We start from the raw sequence: 16978 nt of genomic DNA, 5'->3' as shown, positions 1-16978 counted from the left end.
ATACAGCAGAGGAATAAAAGTAGTTGCATTGCCTATATGTTGAAAAATAAGTTAAAAATAAGACATCATTAAAGGTTTGATTTTAAGTGAGGTAGGAAATTTCAAATAGACATTACAATTAGCAGCTCAGTGCAGAGTCTCTGCGCATGGTCTGACTACCCATGCCAGGGGAGAGAAGGAAAAAAAAGGAAAGAAAGGAAAAAAGAAAGAAACAAAAACAGGCGGAACAGAGGAGCTCCGATAGGAGCATCCTACTCTGCCACCACCTTCACCCACTCCCCCGTCCCATGCAATACTTTTACTACCTGAACCTCTCTGGAACAGGCCTGCAGTACTAAGCTGAGAAAGTAACAGTGCTTCTGCTAAGATGTTGCACATTGCACGATCAAGCACTGTGAGGGAAAACCCTTAGGACCATCTATGAGGTGACAAGCTGAGGCGTAAACAGCATGAAATAAGAGTAGAGAATGAAGAACAAATTCAACAGCAAGTGGAGCAAATAGAATGGAGGCTGCAATGTAGATAATCCTGGTCTATTCAGGTCGATTGATGAAATAATGTATGATAACTGCTAAATCTCCCCAGTCATCAACAACAAGAAATCCTTGTGTTTTATATTTTAGTTTAAAATTTAGTTCATCTAGCCATTTCTAGAGGGTTATTTTTACAAATCAGTGTATTTTGCTAGTCTAGCAAGGGAAAGAAGCCATTATGTATTAAGATAAGAATTATTTTGATTACAGCACATTTAATCTTAGAATACTGATAAAGGTAGTTATCATCCAGAAACCAATGATTAATTAGAAAAAGCACCTCAAGTAATTGTAATTGACTAAAAATCAATCAATAAACCAGTAGTTAGTGAAATCTGTAGTTTTATTCTTTTTTCACAATACAACTTACTAACTGTTTATATTTTAAAATGGAGTTTATCTACACTGTAAAAGGCAGACAGGCTCTGGAATGTAAGGGAAACAGTCACCTCAGGTACTTATCAGCTAACATTGCCTTTACAGTGTGCAACATAGACACATCTCTATTCCAAGAGGCAAAGTAGTCAGACTAAAATGCTTTATTGCCTTATTTTTAAGGCAGTGTAGGTATTTTCTAATTATCCAGTTCAGAGATGTTATTATACAATTCTGGAATAGACACGACTTGAACCCAGGCCTTCTGGACTAATGAGCACATTATTAGGAAGCTAAGTTTTAATAACTTTTAAATGAGGGAAGAGGGCAATTGGTCCAAAGGGACTATGAAATAAGGGATTACAGTGCATGGATAGACATTCTCCAGCTAACTGAGGGCAGTGAGGCATAGCACACCTCAGTGCCAGAGCTTTTGATTGATCTAAAGCTGATGAACATAAGCCAGGGACTGGTCTGTCCAGGTTTTAGTAATTTTGAAAGGTAGTTAGAGACTTTTTCTAATGCTGTGAACATTTGGAAGTGTTTTATCCCAAGGAAGTAAGTGATTTCCTGTCCAAGAGCTGGATTTTTGATCCGCTTTGAGGTTTGTCTTGTATTACTCATAAACATGAATGTGACATTTGGTTGTTATTTAAATAGTCTTTGGTTCTTTGCCGAATATATTGTCTGGTTTGACTGTGTACAATAAAGCGTGATTTATTAACACAATGTCCTAATATTGCCTTATAGTACATCTCTGTTGAACATGAAACATTTGAACCATATTCCTGTAAGAGATAAATTTGAGATTTTTCAGTAGGTGGGTTCAACCAATTTGAACTAATTTCAGATTAGTTATTTTGTAATACCGAATGTGAATATTGCCAAAAAAAAATTTTGTTGAAGCTTTTTGTCTTACATTCACCAGGACAATTCACTAGAAAAGCAGTTTAATCAGCAAGTCAACATGTATACTGTATGATAAGAAATGCTGACTGGTTGGCAAGTGGATTCTGCTTGTTAAATGTGCTGCCTTGCACAATGCACTAGTTAATGATGATTGACAGTTAACAACCAGGTTTTGATTAAATTTTGTACAAGGCTTGATGACTTTGATTAGTCAAACTCTTGCTCTGACAAATGAACCAGCTAATGGCTGTGAATTATTTTGGTGAATTGAAACAGACACATTGCATGACCATATTCTTTCTGTCTGCAAAGAGTAAGTCCCCTGTATATTAATGTTTTGAGTACGCACAAAATGTGTCACACCGTGAGGTCAGCTGGAAATCCTTAATTACTTGCTAATATAATTCTTTGAACACTCAGGATTAACCAGCAAATAATGTCCAAATGTGGAATCAGATCTGATGATGAACACTGTGCTTTATGTGTCACAAGTACAGCTTGATTGAATATGGGTATCCTCCTTATATTGGACAATGGAAGGAGTATGCCATTTCAACTCAACCAAAGTATCATCCTTGTGTCAATGACCCATCTGGTTCACTAATACCCTTTTGGAAAGGAAATCTGCCTGTTGTTATCTGGTCTAGCGTAAATGTAGCTCCATACCTACAGTAATGTTTTGGACTCTTTATCATTCCCTGAAATGGCTTAGCAAGACACTCAGTTCAAGGGTAATTAGGGATAGACATCAAATGCTGACCTTACCACTGATGTCCACATCACACCAAAGAATAAAAACATACTTGATTCAGACATTGTCCTCTTTTCAAAATACATAAAGATCAAACCATCAGAAAATGTACATTCCAATTCAAACTTATAAACTCAAACATAACATAATGCATACAAAATTGTAGTAATGACCATTTTGCTTTCCCTTGTTGACTATCTTCTAGCAGTCTTTGACTCTGCTAATGCTCTTGCAAGGTACCTTTCCAGTTGCAGATGGAAGATTGCCGAACTCCAATTGAAGTGACTGCAGATGAACTTGGGTGGACAACCTTGCACAGCTTTAAGCCTAGAACACCTAGCTTCAGACTGCATAATTTCAGCATTGGCTGTAGTATCTCACTGGCTGGCTGAAAGGTAACAACAAAGCTGTTGGCAGTGCAGAAGGGATGGACCCTAAAGCCTTAATCCTGTAAGAGTGAACTATACTTTTGTGATCTATGGAGCTGTATGGCAATACCAGCAATCCTACTTTTTTTTGTAGAATAGAGAGAAAGACTACTCTGCTGTCCTGAACAACTCTTCTGTAGAATTATATCCAGATAATGATGACAGCTGCATAAGCTTCAAATGCAGCAAACTGACCTTTGATAAAAGCTGTTTGCACTGCAATAGAGTTGTAGCATTAGCCATCAGACATAGTGTCACAGTGGACTTAGCAATGCCAAAGGAGTTAGCCACCACTTCTTTGTGGGAAAGATTGGGTTCCAAGCTTTGCACAGAGCTTTGTGCCAAATTGGTGTTGAACTTGACTATGATTCTTGAAGCTGAGAGCTGGCTTTCTCTCAGGCTTTCTAGTGCCCCACATATTTGATTATGTACAACTATCAGCCTTCTTCTATAGTCTAGTGCACTGAACTTCTTATTTGAGTCCTCTGAAGCAGATCCAGTGTGTGCATTTACCATCCAGCAAGGAGGACTTGTGCTATTCTTAAATTTACATCCAGGCTTCTGCACACTTATGTCTGATATTTCACCGTGCAAAGGTCCTGCCTTGATCTGAACTGGTGGCTGTAATTGTTCAGTTGATATCTTCATTGTCTCTTTTTTTCCCCACAATGAACATGAAGCACCAACTCTTGGTTATTCGAAAGGAAACAGGAGTAGGGGTTTAGCAATAGTGAGGGGAGAGGAGGAAGTAAGAAGTGCAGGTTTACATAATGTGCAATTTGTGAGCCAAAGAGATTATTGGATAATAGAAAAGTATACTAGGAGACAATTAAGTATGCAGATATCCTCATCATTAATGGCTATATCTCTGCCAATGAAAATAGACTCAGCAATACCTTTTCCCAAGGTGGTCAGAAAGCTCCAATCTTTGTGTTGAAACATATTACATCATGGAGACATGTTTGGTCTCCTCCAGCTCTTTGTATCCGCATGCTTTAAGCATAATTTTCTATGAGAAAGAGGAAGCTGTGCAAATGTGGGTCCTGCTAAATGTTTGGGTGATATAACTTTCATGGTTGAACAGTTATTGGTGTGTACTAGCTGTGAGTATTGAGATGAGATTTGTGTCACTGCTATATGTGTGGATACATGAAAAGTAAAACATATAAATGTTAGGGTAGAGTTCTGATTGTTAGAGATTGTTGGTAGGTGTGTGATTGGTATCTAGTGACTTAAGCAGTCGATGAACCTTATGTTACAGCTGGTACAATCTTCTGGGTGAAGATGAACTCCATTGTGGTGTCTGCAATCCTTGATTCGCCATGACCCAAAGTACTAGGGCATGGAATTAGTTTTTGAATGAAACCCACCTTGTGTGCAGTCACAACACAAGCAATCTTTCAGCACCACGAGCCAATAAAAATGTCTGCCAAATACTGATGATTACTTCTAATTCAGCGCTCAGTACAGTTGGCTGTGCAAAGAAATCATTTAACACCACAGGCAGAATGCGCTTCCTGAGCTGCTTGCAATACAATGGATTGGTGCAAGTTTATCATCTCTGTGACCCGATATCTACATTCTGGGGTAAGCCAAATTAAACATCATTCGCTTGTCATTATTACATCACTGTTTGTGAGACTTATCTGTCCCCAAATTTATTGCTGCACCTCCCTCTATTGCTGCAGATATATTTCATCAGCTGTTAAACACTTTGAAATTTTTTGGGTTTGAGGAAGTTGTTACCTAAATATAACTCATTCTTTTTTTTAAATATATAGGTATAAATATGAATAGTAGATTAATTCTAGAAACATCTGTAAGTATTATTTCAATAATTTTTGTTACAGGCTATTATGACCAGTGAGGAGGAACGAATCGGCTCCCCTCTTTTTAATCCCCCTTGGTGACAGCAAGTAAGATTTAATTTTTTTCTATATCACACTTCAATTAAAATGGAATGTTGGTCAAAATGAAGGAGCCAATCACAGGATTTACTTGAGTGAAAGAAAGTTGAATTTATTACCTACTAATTCCAAGAAAAGTAATTAAATATACAACCAATACAGACACTAAGGTCCAATTTTTTAAAAGGTGGGGTAGTGGGATGGGGAGTTGTCTATGACAAAAGGAAGTATAAAGGTTATGTGGTTTAAAACTGCTTAGAGTTCTTCAGTTGTCAGAATTGTTGATGTTTTATATCCTCATCAGTGGCAACATTTGTAATATCCCTCAACTCTTGGCAAATGAGTGTTTTCTCCAATTGCTTTATCACCAGTGCTGGTTCTCTCAATGCAAAGAGGTGAGAGAAGAGAGACAGAGAGAGATAACGTTCCTGTTCTTCTTGTAACTCATCATTTTTTTTTCTCTTTATCTAATTCCCTGTCAGGCAGCTACTGACATATGATTGTTTTGTGTGTTCCCGAACCTTTCACTGCCTTTCGAGCTGGAGCATTGCAGGCAACCTTCTATGTCCAACAGGTATACGAGTGCAAAATAAAATAAGAGGTGCAGTTTCTTGACCCCGACTTAGCTGACTGTTTTTGTTGTCTTTAGATAAGGTAGTAATTTCAGTTTAGACAGTTTTGCTTATTCCATATTGGTTTCCTGAACATGATTCAATTTGTGGTCAGGTGATTTCCATGGCCATTTTAAGTCAATGTTTTGTCCTTTTTAAAACCATTTTATTCCATGAAAGTGTCAGTTATTAAAATTGAATAATGTAAGTTAAAAATTGATAGTCCATATTGTATCACTGTCAAGACACTATTATGATTTTACTTTACCAATACTATTGTCTCTGTTGTTGCACTGAGTTGTTGGACACAGTGGAATTCTCAGAATGATAGAGTGCAATGGAAGTAAATATAAGGTGATTTATGTCTTTTGGTTGGTTGCACCAACAGATTTCTACAAATAAACAATGGAAACATGTATTTTTATTGCCTCTTGGGAAATTTAAGGGAACCAGAAACATGTGAATGTTTTTAATATCATGGGTACATTTAAAATTAAGTTATGAGACTTTTAATACAAGGGATTATGAATGCTCACCTAAATAACATGAAATGAACTTCTGATGTAGCCAATCTCTGTCATAGGGACGGGATTTCCAATTTCAGTAAAGATCACCTCTTGCTTCAATTATTATACCTGTACCTTCTTTCATTGTATTGTGTGCAATGTCAGTTAATTTGCTGTCCACACATGGATCCAGCTAACAACTGTTTGATGCAGCACTATTTTTTTCCCAGAGACTGAACAACATCAAAAAAATACTAATGTCTGAATTAATTTCACTGTTGCATTTTACAAAGTCCAGCCATGGCTAACTAATGGCATCCATGTGACCATTTGGATCAGTAAGCAATAGCATAAGTTTCTCAGGATACATGGACAAAATCCATAATGTGTGTACTCCAATTACATGAACTTTTTAAATAACTGTTGGAAATCTGATTTATTTATTACAATCAAAGAATGTAACAATACAGAAGAAGGCCTGTTGTGTCTATGCTGACTTTCTATTTGAACTAAATAGCTCACTCTATACTCCTGTTTATTCTCCATAGGCCTGCAAATCTTTACTCTTCAGGCAATGATCCAATTCCCTTTTGATAGCCACAATAGAATCTACTTACTCTGCTTGTTGCCGGGGAAACAGAGCTGTAGTTCATTTGAGATGTTGAATGATAGTGCAGAACTTCCTTCTGCTGGTTTTTCACTGCTTCACTTAGCCTCTCCCTTTTCTGCTGATCCTTGTCTATAAAATTAAACATTTTGTTAAATAATTTAGGGTTTTTAAATGGCACGATAGTGTTTGAATACCTGCATTCTTTTACATCTCGCATTGTCAAGTGGCATTACTGAATTCCAAGGTACTTCGTAGATGTATAATAAAACAAAAGACACAGATCCAAAGCAGCCCCTCAAAATAATCACCTCACCTAATGCCAGCAATGAACTAACATAGGATTATATGTGATGCAGCTTACAGCATGAGGTTTAAGCTTTGTTTGCAATTCCTCCTATTTCTCTTCACCTAAATACATCATAAATCATCTACTCCCTTATTCTGATAAATGCGTCTATGCTATTTGCTTTGATCATTCCCTATGGTAGTGAATCCCACATTCTCACCCCTCTTTTGTAAAGAAGTATCATAGGTTTCTTTAAAAAATGGAAGAAAGGTACCAGAGTATTATCAGCAGGGAAAATCACAGAGATGTGCAAGATCTGTAGAGCACTGATAATGGGGACTTTCATTATTCAAACGTCAATTAGGCTAATGTTGAAGGGTAAAGAGAAGGGATTAATTTGTGAAATGGATTCAGGACAACTTTCCCTGTTTAGTATCAGAGAGTCTCTACAGTGTGGAAACAGGCCATTTGGCCCAAAAGTCCACACAAGCCCTCTGAAGAGTAACCCACCTAGGCCCATCCCATACCCTGTACATTTACCCCTGACTAGTGCATCTAACCTACATATCCCTGACAACTATGGGCTATTTAGCATGGCCAATTCACTCAAACTGCACATCTTTGGACTGTGGGAGTAAACCAGAGCACCTGGAGGAAACCCATACAGACATGGGGAGAATGTGCAAACTCCACACATACAGTTGCTCGAAGCTGGAATCGAACCAGGTCACTGGCGCTGTGAGGCAGCAGTGCTAACCACTCAGCCATCATGGTGCCCCATGTTCTCGATCCAATGAGAAAGGAATATTGCTAGATCTGGTGGGGGAGAATGAAACTGTTCATCTGTACCAAATGTCTGAGAGAGCATTTGTATAAGATTGGTCATCATGCTGTAAGATTATTAATGGAGATGATCAAGAAACAATTTAAAACAGAATATCCAATTAGAAAAGTGCTAACTTTAATTGGATGAGTGACAGAAAAAATATTAATGAAATGATGGGTGATGTATACAGGGAGATTTTGGGTACAACTTAGAGACATTCAACAAAAACAAAATGGAGGGGAACCAAACCAGGTCTCCTTTGGATTTAGATTAAGAATGTACGTTTTATACTTTATTGTCATGTGTCCTCAAGTACAGAAGTACAGGAGCACAGTAAGAAGTGTATAATGTTGCCACACATGGCGCCATCTTAGGTACCGAGGTACAAAAAAAAGCCTAGGTACAAAATAGCAAGAGAAACGAGAGTTAAACAACTAAGCATTATGGCATAGAATAGTAGAAAGATAAGGAAACTGATATTAGTTTACATTACAGTCTTTTGTAGTTTAAACTAGGAAAATAAAGTTCAACAGTCTTGGATGAGTCCTCTGCTTATCTCGTTCTCCGGGGAGACCTCAGCTGTCAGTTCTCATTGCTACAACCACAGATACCATCGCTGCTGTTGAAACTGCCACCTCTCCGATCTCCATAGTGCCTCGGAAGCATGCCTGGGCAGGATCCACTCACACACCATGCCAAGACACTGCCATGAACTGCCGGGAAACCAGCCTTTGATGACAAGCGAAAAAGAAATTATGACTAAACACAAAAGGTGTGTGATACACATCAGGAAACTGTTCAATGAGGACCATGCCAAACATGATTAGTTGAGGGGTGAAGTGAAGAGTAAAATAAACCTGGCAAAGAGTAGGTGAGAACAGAATGGTAGCCAATATAAAGGGAAACCCAAAGATCATCTATCAGCACGCAAATAGTAAGCAGCTAACAAGAGCCAAGGTGGAACAAAGAAATGTTGGGGAATTAAATAGGTACTTTGCATCAGTCATCAGAGTAGCATACCACAACTTCAAGAGAATTGGGGGCAGAGGTGAGTGTAATGGTCATCACTAAGAAGAAGATGTTGGAGAAGCTTACAGGTCTGATAATTGCAGGTGGATAAATCACATCGACCAGATCAATAACACACCAGAGCTCTTAATGAGATAGCTGAGGAGATTGGTGGCGATCTTTCAGGAATCACTGGAGAATACTAATGTAATAGCCCTGCTTAAGAAGGGAGGGAGGCAGAAGACAAGAAATTACAGGCCGGTTAGTCTGACCTTGATAATGGGTAAGATTTTAGAGTCCATTATAAAGGATAATTACATTCAGAGTACACCACCAAGAGTGGCTCAGCAGCAGCACTACTGGTCGAGCTGGTCAGGTCTGAAAGGACATTGCTGCTAGGCTTGTTCTATGGCAATTAATAAGGGAACCAATAAGAGGGAAAAGCATACTTGACTTCATTCTTTCCGATCTGATGGCTGCAGACAGACCTCCCCATAACAGTATCAGTATGAGTGACTAACACACAGTCCTTGTGAAGACAAGAGTTGAGAGTGTGTTGCTGGAAAAGCACAGCAGGTCAGGCAGCATCCAAGGAGCAGGAAAATCGACGCTTTGGGCCAGAGCTCTTCATCAGGAATGAGGCCAGCTGTCTCCTTGTGGAGACAAGTCCCACTTTCATATTGAGAATACCTTCCATTGTGTTGTGTGGCACTATCACCATGTTAAATGGGTCAGACTTTGTACAGATCTAGCAACTCAAGACTGGGCAGTTATGAAGTGCTGTCAGCCATCAACAGCAGCAGAATTGTACTCCTTTATAATCTGCAACCTCATGTCCTGGCAAATCCCCCACTCAACCATTACCATCAAGCCAGGGGATCAACCCTTGTGCAATGAACAGTGCAGGATGGCATAACAGAACACTGAAGTTCTGAAGAAGGGTCACTGGATCCAAAACATCAACTCTCTGCAGATGCTGCCAGACCTATTGAGTTTTTCCAACTATTTTTGTTTTTGTTTCTGATTTTCAGCATCTGCAGTTCTTTTGATTTTTTTCTTCAGTCTTTAGCCAACTTGATTTACTCTACCTGATATCAAAAAACATTTGGAGGCAATGGATAGTGCAAAGGTTGGGAACCCTGACAATATTCCGGCAATAGTACTGAAGACTTGTGCTCCAGAGCTTGCTGCTCCCCTAGCCATGCTCTTCCAATAAAGTTACAATACTAGTATCTACCTAGCAAAATGGAAAATTGTCCTCTGCATAAAAAGCAGGATAAATCCAACCCAGCTAATTACCGTCCCATCAGCTTACTCTCAATCATCAATAAGGTGATGGAAGGTGTCAGCAACAGTGCTATCAAGCCACACTTGCTCAGCCATAAACTTCTCAGTGAAGCCCAGTCTGGATTCTTCCAGGGCCACTCAGCTCCTGATCTCATTACAGCCTTAGTTCATACATGAACAAGTGAGCTGAATTCCAGAGGTCAGGTGAGAGTGACAGCCTTTGACCTCAAGGTCATTTGACCAAGTGAGGCATCAAGGAGCCCTAGCAAAACTGGAATCAGTAGGCATCAGAAGCAAACTCTCGACTGATTGGAGTCGTGCCTGTTACATAGGAAGACGATTTTGGTTGGTGGAGTTCAGTCATCTCAACTCCAGGAAATCTCTGCCAGAGCGCGTCAGGGAGTGTCCTAGGCTCAATCATTTTCAGCTGCTTTATCATTAAGTCAGAAGTGGTGATGTGCAATCATTGTTTGACAATGTTCAGTACCATTCATGACTCCTCATATATTGAAGCAATCTATGTTCAAATGCAACAAGATCTGGACAATATTCAGGTTTGGGCTGACACATGACAAATAAAAGTCATGCCACACAAATGCCAAACAATGATCGTCTTCAGTAAGAGACAAACTAACCAGCACTTGTTAACATTCAATGGTGTTACCATCACTGAATCCCCCACTATAAACATCCAAGGGATTATCATTGATTATCAACTCAACTGGACTCACCACATTATCACAATGGCTACAAGAGAAGGTCAGAAGCTAGGAATACTGTATCTAGTAACTGTGATGATGCACTTTAACAAGGTTACTTTGTCCTTGGGTTTTGTAGAGAGAGATTGTAAATGCAGAGGTGCTGAGGAGTTGAGGGGGTTTAACAGTTAAAGAATGGAAGGGGAGCGGCCAATTCACCCAGTTCAGCTTTTTTCAAGTATGTTTTAACTGCTGCAGTCACAAGATGTGTGAGCCCAGGGAGTTGCGAAGATCAGTGAAGAACTACTCTGACCTTCCTCTGAAATCTCTTTGGATGTTGTTCCCACCTGCATGTAATAATCAACGTTTGAATTTATCGTTTTGCCAAGGGGTGTGTTGAAGGGATGTTACTGTATTGAAACAGTTAATTAGTAATAGTTATTGTATCGGGTCGCTTAAATTTTCCAATCGTTAAGTTATTCTAAATTCCATTTTCTTTGGCTCATGTTTCAACTGTAGTATTAAAATAAATTCAGTTTTACTTAAAGTCAAGTGGTCTGACCAGCTGCATCACACCTGGAATATCTAACTCACATCTACCTCTAACATAAGAAAACATTAGGGTCTAGGCAACCTTCTTAAAATATTTTGAGGGGGTCTGGCCTGGTCCATAGCAATACCTCCCCAAAGCCTGTCCATCTACAAGGGTCAAGTCAGGAGTGTGATGGAATACTCTCCACTTGCCTGGATGAATGCAGCTCCAACAACACTCAAGAAGCTTGACAGCATACTGGACAAAGCAGCCTACTTGATTGGCACCACATCCACAAACATCCACTCCCTCCACTACTCTTGTTTAGTAGCAGCAGCGTGTACAAGGTGCACGCAGAAATTCACCAAAGAACCTCAGACAATACCTTCCAAACCTGTGACCATTTCTATCTAAAATGATAATGGCAGCAGATACACGGAAACACCTCCACCTGCAGTTGCTCTCCAGGCCATTCGGAATTGGAAATACACCAGCATGCATTAACTGTCACTCAATCAAAATCCTGGAAATCTCTCCCCATTTAGGTACTGTGTGTCAATGCAGCATGTGGACTGCAGCGGTTCAGGAAAGCAGCTCACTACTGCTTTTTAAAGGCAACTTGAGATGGATAAGAAATGTTGACCAGGCAGCAACACCCACGTCCCACATAGGAATTTTAAAAAAGGAAATCACTGTGGTTTAATTTAAAAGCAAACAAAGAATTTGAGCTTTCATGGTTCTATCACGAACAAGTTAAAATTACTTTTATAGCATTCTCCATGCTAATGTTATAATCACATATGGTAAAAGCTAATGTTGACAGCAAAACAACTTCTGTTGTATCAAAGACAAGAAACAAAGACAAGAAATAAAGACACTTTGTTGAAAATCTACTCATATTTCACTCCATTAGTAAAACAATTGATTATAGATTTTGATTAATATATGAAAGGAAACGTGCATGGTTTGTAATTTACATACAATTGAAAGGCAAGTTGACTCCACAAGTCAGCAGAATGTTCTGGTAGGGACTAAATAAACAAAATGAATCTGTTAACACGCACCATGGTTACACGACAACTTGAACTTATAAACAGAGTGAAACATTTTCAGCATTCTGCAATAGCAGAAGTCAACCATGATGCTTTGAACATTTCCAGATATCATTTAGTCACAATTGTGCTTCAGCATCTTTGTTTGCTAAACAATCTTTCGTGACTGTTAGTTATAAATAATTGTACCACACTGAACAGTTCAGTCCTAATACATAAATAACTAAACAAATGGGAGTTGAGAGCTAACATTTGGTAAATAAATAACTGTTACTGATAGCTATTCTATTTTTCTTTCCTGTCCTATACTGCACTTCCGCTGAAAAAGTGATTTTATCCCTCTTACCCTCTACTGACAAAGAAACCTACAAGAAAGTGAGGACTGCAGATGCTGGAGATCAGAGCTGAAAAATGTGTTGCTGGAAAAGCGCAGCAGGTCAGGCAGCATCAAAAGAGCAAGAGAATCACGTTTCGGGCATAAGCCCTTCTTCAGAAATGAGGAGGGTGTGCCAAGCAGGCTAAGATAAAAGGTAGGGAGGAGGGACTTGGGGGAGGGGCGTTGGGAATGCGATAGGTGGAAGGAGGTTAAGGTGAGGGTGATAGGCCTGAGAGGGGGTGAGGGAGGAGAGGTCGGGAAGAAGATTGCAGGTCAAGAAGGCGGTGTTGAGTCTGAGGTTGGGACTGAGATAAGGCAGGGGGAGGGGAAATGAGGAAGCTGGAATGTAGAGGACATTGGGGAGACAGGCCGCCTACTTGCGGAATGTTTCAGAGAACACCTCTGGGACACCCGCACCAACCAACCCAACCGCCCTGTGGCTGAACACTTTAACTCCCACTCTGCCAAGGACATGCAGGTCCTTGGCCTCCTCCATCGCCAGACCTATGGCAACACGACGCCTAGAGGAAGAGCGCCTCATCTTCCGCCTAGGAACCCTCCAACCACAAGGGATGAATGCAGATTTCTCCACCTCCCTCATTCCCCACCTACCCCCCCCCAACCTTATCTCAGTCCCAACCCTCGGACTCAGCCCCACCTTCTTGACCTGCAATCTTCTTCCCGACCTCTCCGCCCTCACCCCCTCTCCGGCATATCACCCTCACCTTAACCTCCTTCCACCTATTGCATTACCAAGGCCCCTCCCCCAAGTCCCTCCTCCCTACCTTTTATCTTAGCCTGCTTGGCACACCCTCCTCATTCCTGAAGAAGGGCTTATGCCTGAAACGTCGATTCTCCTGCTCCTTGGATGCTGCTTGACAAAGAAACCTGGTTGGGGTTGAAGCAATCTGAATAATACCTCCCACTTTGCAGTATTGAGCAAGTACCAGAATTTCTGGCAATATTCAACAGGTGGATGGATGTGTGGGGTATGTCACTGCAGTGTTTGTTCTCTGTACTGATTAGATATCCTTTATGTTGTCCGCAAAGTCTGTTCCAATCAGTGCTGGAGGGCATCTGCTGGCCTAATATAAGAGTAAGGGAGCTTATGGAATGAGTGGGGGAGCTTTTGATTTGTGTTTATAAAATTCCTTCACCATCAGTTGAAAATAAGGTATTAAACTAACATCCCCAACATGTTTGCAGCAGTATTTCATAGGACCACAAAATTCTGTTGCATGGTGCCTGTTTCTCTACATAACGCGTTTATTATTTCAGGAATGGTGCCTGTAGAATCTTCACAATTCCCCTGATGCAGGTCACATTGGACACTATGTTGAACAGCTCCACAGAGTTGGCAGATTATGATTTCAAATCAACTGTCTGTCAACAAAATAAAGAAGTGTGGATGCTGAAGATTTGGAACAAAGACAGAAATTGCTGGAGAATCTCTGCAGGTCTAGCACTAACTGTGGTCAGAAATCTGAGATAACATTTCGAGTCAGTGACCCTGCAGAAGGGAAAGTCAACTTTCCATTTTGGAACTCTGCATTTCAGCTAATGCCCTTGCTCAACTGCACACAGCTGCACACATAAGTTATGGAGCAGGATGGATCTCATCTCCGCCCTATACCCCTGCACTGTTTAAAAAGAGAATCAAGTAGTATCAGGAGAGTTGCTATTGATTTCTACTTGTTGTTGATGAGTTTGTAGAAATGTTTGATGGTCTGTCCGATTTATTTGGAGTTGCTGGAGTGAAAGGAATGCTAAACAAGTGCTTAAGGGGATTATTCCTGACTTCAAGGATTCTGCATTAAACACTAGGTCCTGGCGATGAGCGCAATAGTGTGCATGCTGCTTTGGAATGCTGTACAACAGATGGTCTGGACTTAGAGGGGTGGCTTAGAGGAAGGCAAACTGCTGGAAACAGGAGGGGGTGATGGCTTCTCAGCACAGGCCATTTCCATCCAGAGTATGCTTAGACCTATGCTCCTATACTTGTTTTAGCAAGGAACCGATGTGTACTGCACTGAGTAAGAATAATTCATGCTCAAGTTCAGATAGATGTTATTAAACAAGTTTTACTTATAACTTCCCATGAAGGTAGCAGAGGGCAAGACAATGAAGTGCTCAGATCTTGCAATGTACTGCATCAGATCAAGAGAAAATACTGCAGATGCTAAACTGCAGGCTTCTGAAGAAGAATCATACTGGACTTGAAATGCTAATTCTGTCTCTCCCTCCAGAGATGCTGCCAGACCCCTTGAGTTTCTCCCCCAATTTCTTTTACTATTTCATATTTCCAGCATCTGCAGTTTCTTTATTTTATCACAGGCTTAGATCTCTGCTTTAATATATCAAACTCAATCTCCCTCATTTGGTAAGTTTTGACAGCACTCCATAATTTCACAGCACATAAAGAATAAAAATTTCCATCTTTTTCAATGGACATGAAAGAATATCAGAACTAAATCTCTGCCAACAGTCAATCAATAAATAGCGCTGATATGAATACGATTAACTCAGAGCATCCAACTGATGCAGCTGGGGAACCAGTTAAGAAAGTATGAAGAATTTAAAATAAAATACCTTGTCATTTTACAATGCAATTTGTAGACTTGTTGATTTATGATAATTCATTTGGGGCTAATATCCCTGACAATAGGCACAATTGATTACTTAGTGCCCAACAACTGTAACAGAAGCGACATGTAAACTTTGTGCTATATGCCATTTAAAATGTTTTTGGAATAAAGTCACTGCCAACCACGCCATTGACTGGCTCACCAGCTGAGCAGGGGACTAAAACAATGAATCGTTGACACCAGTTAACAGTCGAGTCTAGATTAGAGTGGTGCTGGAAAAGCACAGCTGGTCAGGCAGTATCCGAGGAGCAGGAAAATCGATCTCTCAGGCAAAAGATGAAGGGCTTTTGCCCGAGGCATCGATTTTCCTGCTACATGGATGCTGCCTGACCAGCTGTGCTTTTCCAGCACCACTCTAATCTAGACTCTGATTTCCAGAAGCAGTCCTCACTTTTGACCAGTTAAAAGTAGCCTACATGGATTAAAGCAAGCCTAAACCTCTTAAAGAATTGCATTGTGGCTGGAGTAGGCTTTGGCAGTCCTTTGGGAGGTGAAACTGAACTAGGAAAGACAAGAATGGTAGAACATGGGAGAGCAAGGAGTTCGTGTTTTCAGACTAGAAACCTTGACGTAGGATCGAGAATAGGCCATTAAGTTGCTCAAGCCTATTTTGCCATTCAATGAGATCATAACGGATCTGTGACCTAACTTCATGTCCTTCCATTTAGCTCACATCCCTTAATACCTTTGCTTAACAAATATTTTTCGATCACAGATTTAAAATTAACAACTGATCTAGCATCAACTACCATTTGTGGAAGAGAATTTCAAACCTCCAAGATCCTGTGTGTGTTGCAGTACTCCTAACTTCTCTCCCGAACAGTCTGGCCCTAATGTTTAGATTATGCCCCCTTGTCCCATCCAGTGAATATCTACCCTGTCTTTTCCTGTTAATATCTGGAAGATTTTGGTAAGACCATCCTTTCTAAACTCGACAGAAACAGGCCTAACTTCTATAAAGTCACCTCATAACGTTAGCACAAAATCCAAATATTATTCTTGTCAATCCACGCTGTGTTCCCCAAAAGGCTGATATATTCTTCCAAAGGTGTGGTATCCAGATCTGCTCACAGTATTCCAAGTGTGGTTTGACCAGCATTTTGTATAGTTGCACCACAACTTCTGCATCCTTCTCCTCCAGTCAACAAGGAATGCCAGCATTCCATTAGCCTTCTTGATTATTTTCTGCACCTATTTGTGGTATTTTAAAGATCCATGCATGTGAACCCCCAAGTCTCTTTGAACATCCACTGTTTGTAACTTCATACTGCCCACAAGGTACCTTGGTCTATCCTTTCTCTTTCTAAAATGGATAACCTCACACTTGTTTATACTGAAATCAATCTGCCACACTGAACTTAATCTATCATTTTCCTTTTGAATTTTATGTTATCATCTACACAATCTACAATGCTGCCTAACTTTGCATTATTAGCAAATCTGGATATACAACTTTTTATTCACCACAAAGGTATACAGGAAAGCCACACACACAGACCAAGTCCTGAACTATGAAAGCAACCACCCCAACACACACAAACGAAGTTGCATCAAGACACTATTCAAAAGGGCCACAACACACTGCAGCACACCAGAACTGCAAAAAGAGGAAGAAGAACACCTATACAATGTATTCGC

The 16978-nt window shown here is 40.2% G+C and overlaps 1 protein-coding gene across 1 annotated transcript in view; it reads right to left on the bottom strand.

Moving 5' to 3' along the window:
- Positions 1-16978, bottom strand: part of LOC122553181 (spermatogenesis-associated protein 7-like) — a 92612-nt gene that overhangs the window by 19541 nt on the left and 56093 nt on the right. Inside the window, exon 5 of the mRNA XM_043696768.1 lies at positions 6638-6759. Within this exon, the coding sequence (XP_043552703.1) occupies positions 6638-6759 (122 nt within the window). The remainder of the gene's footprint in view (positions 1-6637; positions 6760-16978) is intronic.

Source organism: Chiloscyllium plagiosum, chromosome 9 (assembly GCF_004010195.1).
Source record: "Chiloscyllium plagiosum isolate BGI_BamShark_2017 chromosome 9, ASM401019v2, whole genome shotgun sequence".
NCBI lineage: Eukaryota > Metazoa > Chordata > Chondrichthyes > Orectolobiformes > Hemiscylliidae > Chiloscyllium > Chiloscyllium plagiosum.
Note: the sequence above shows the minus strand (reverse complement) of the source record. Positions and strands in the feature narration are given on the sequence as shown.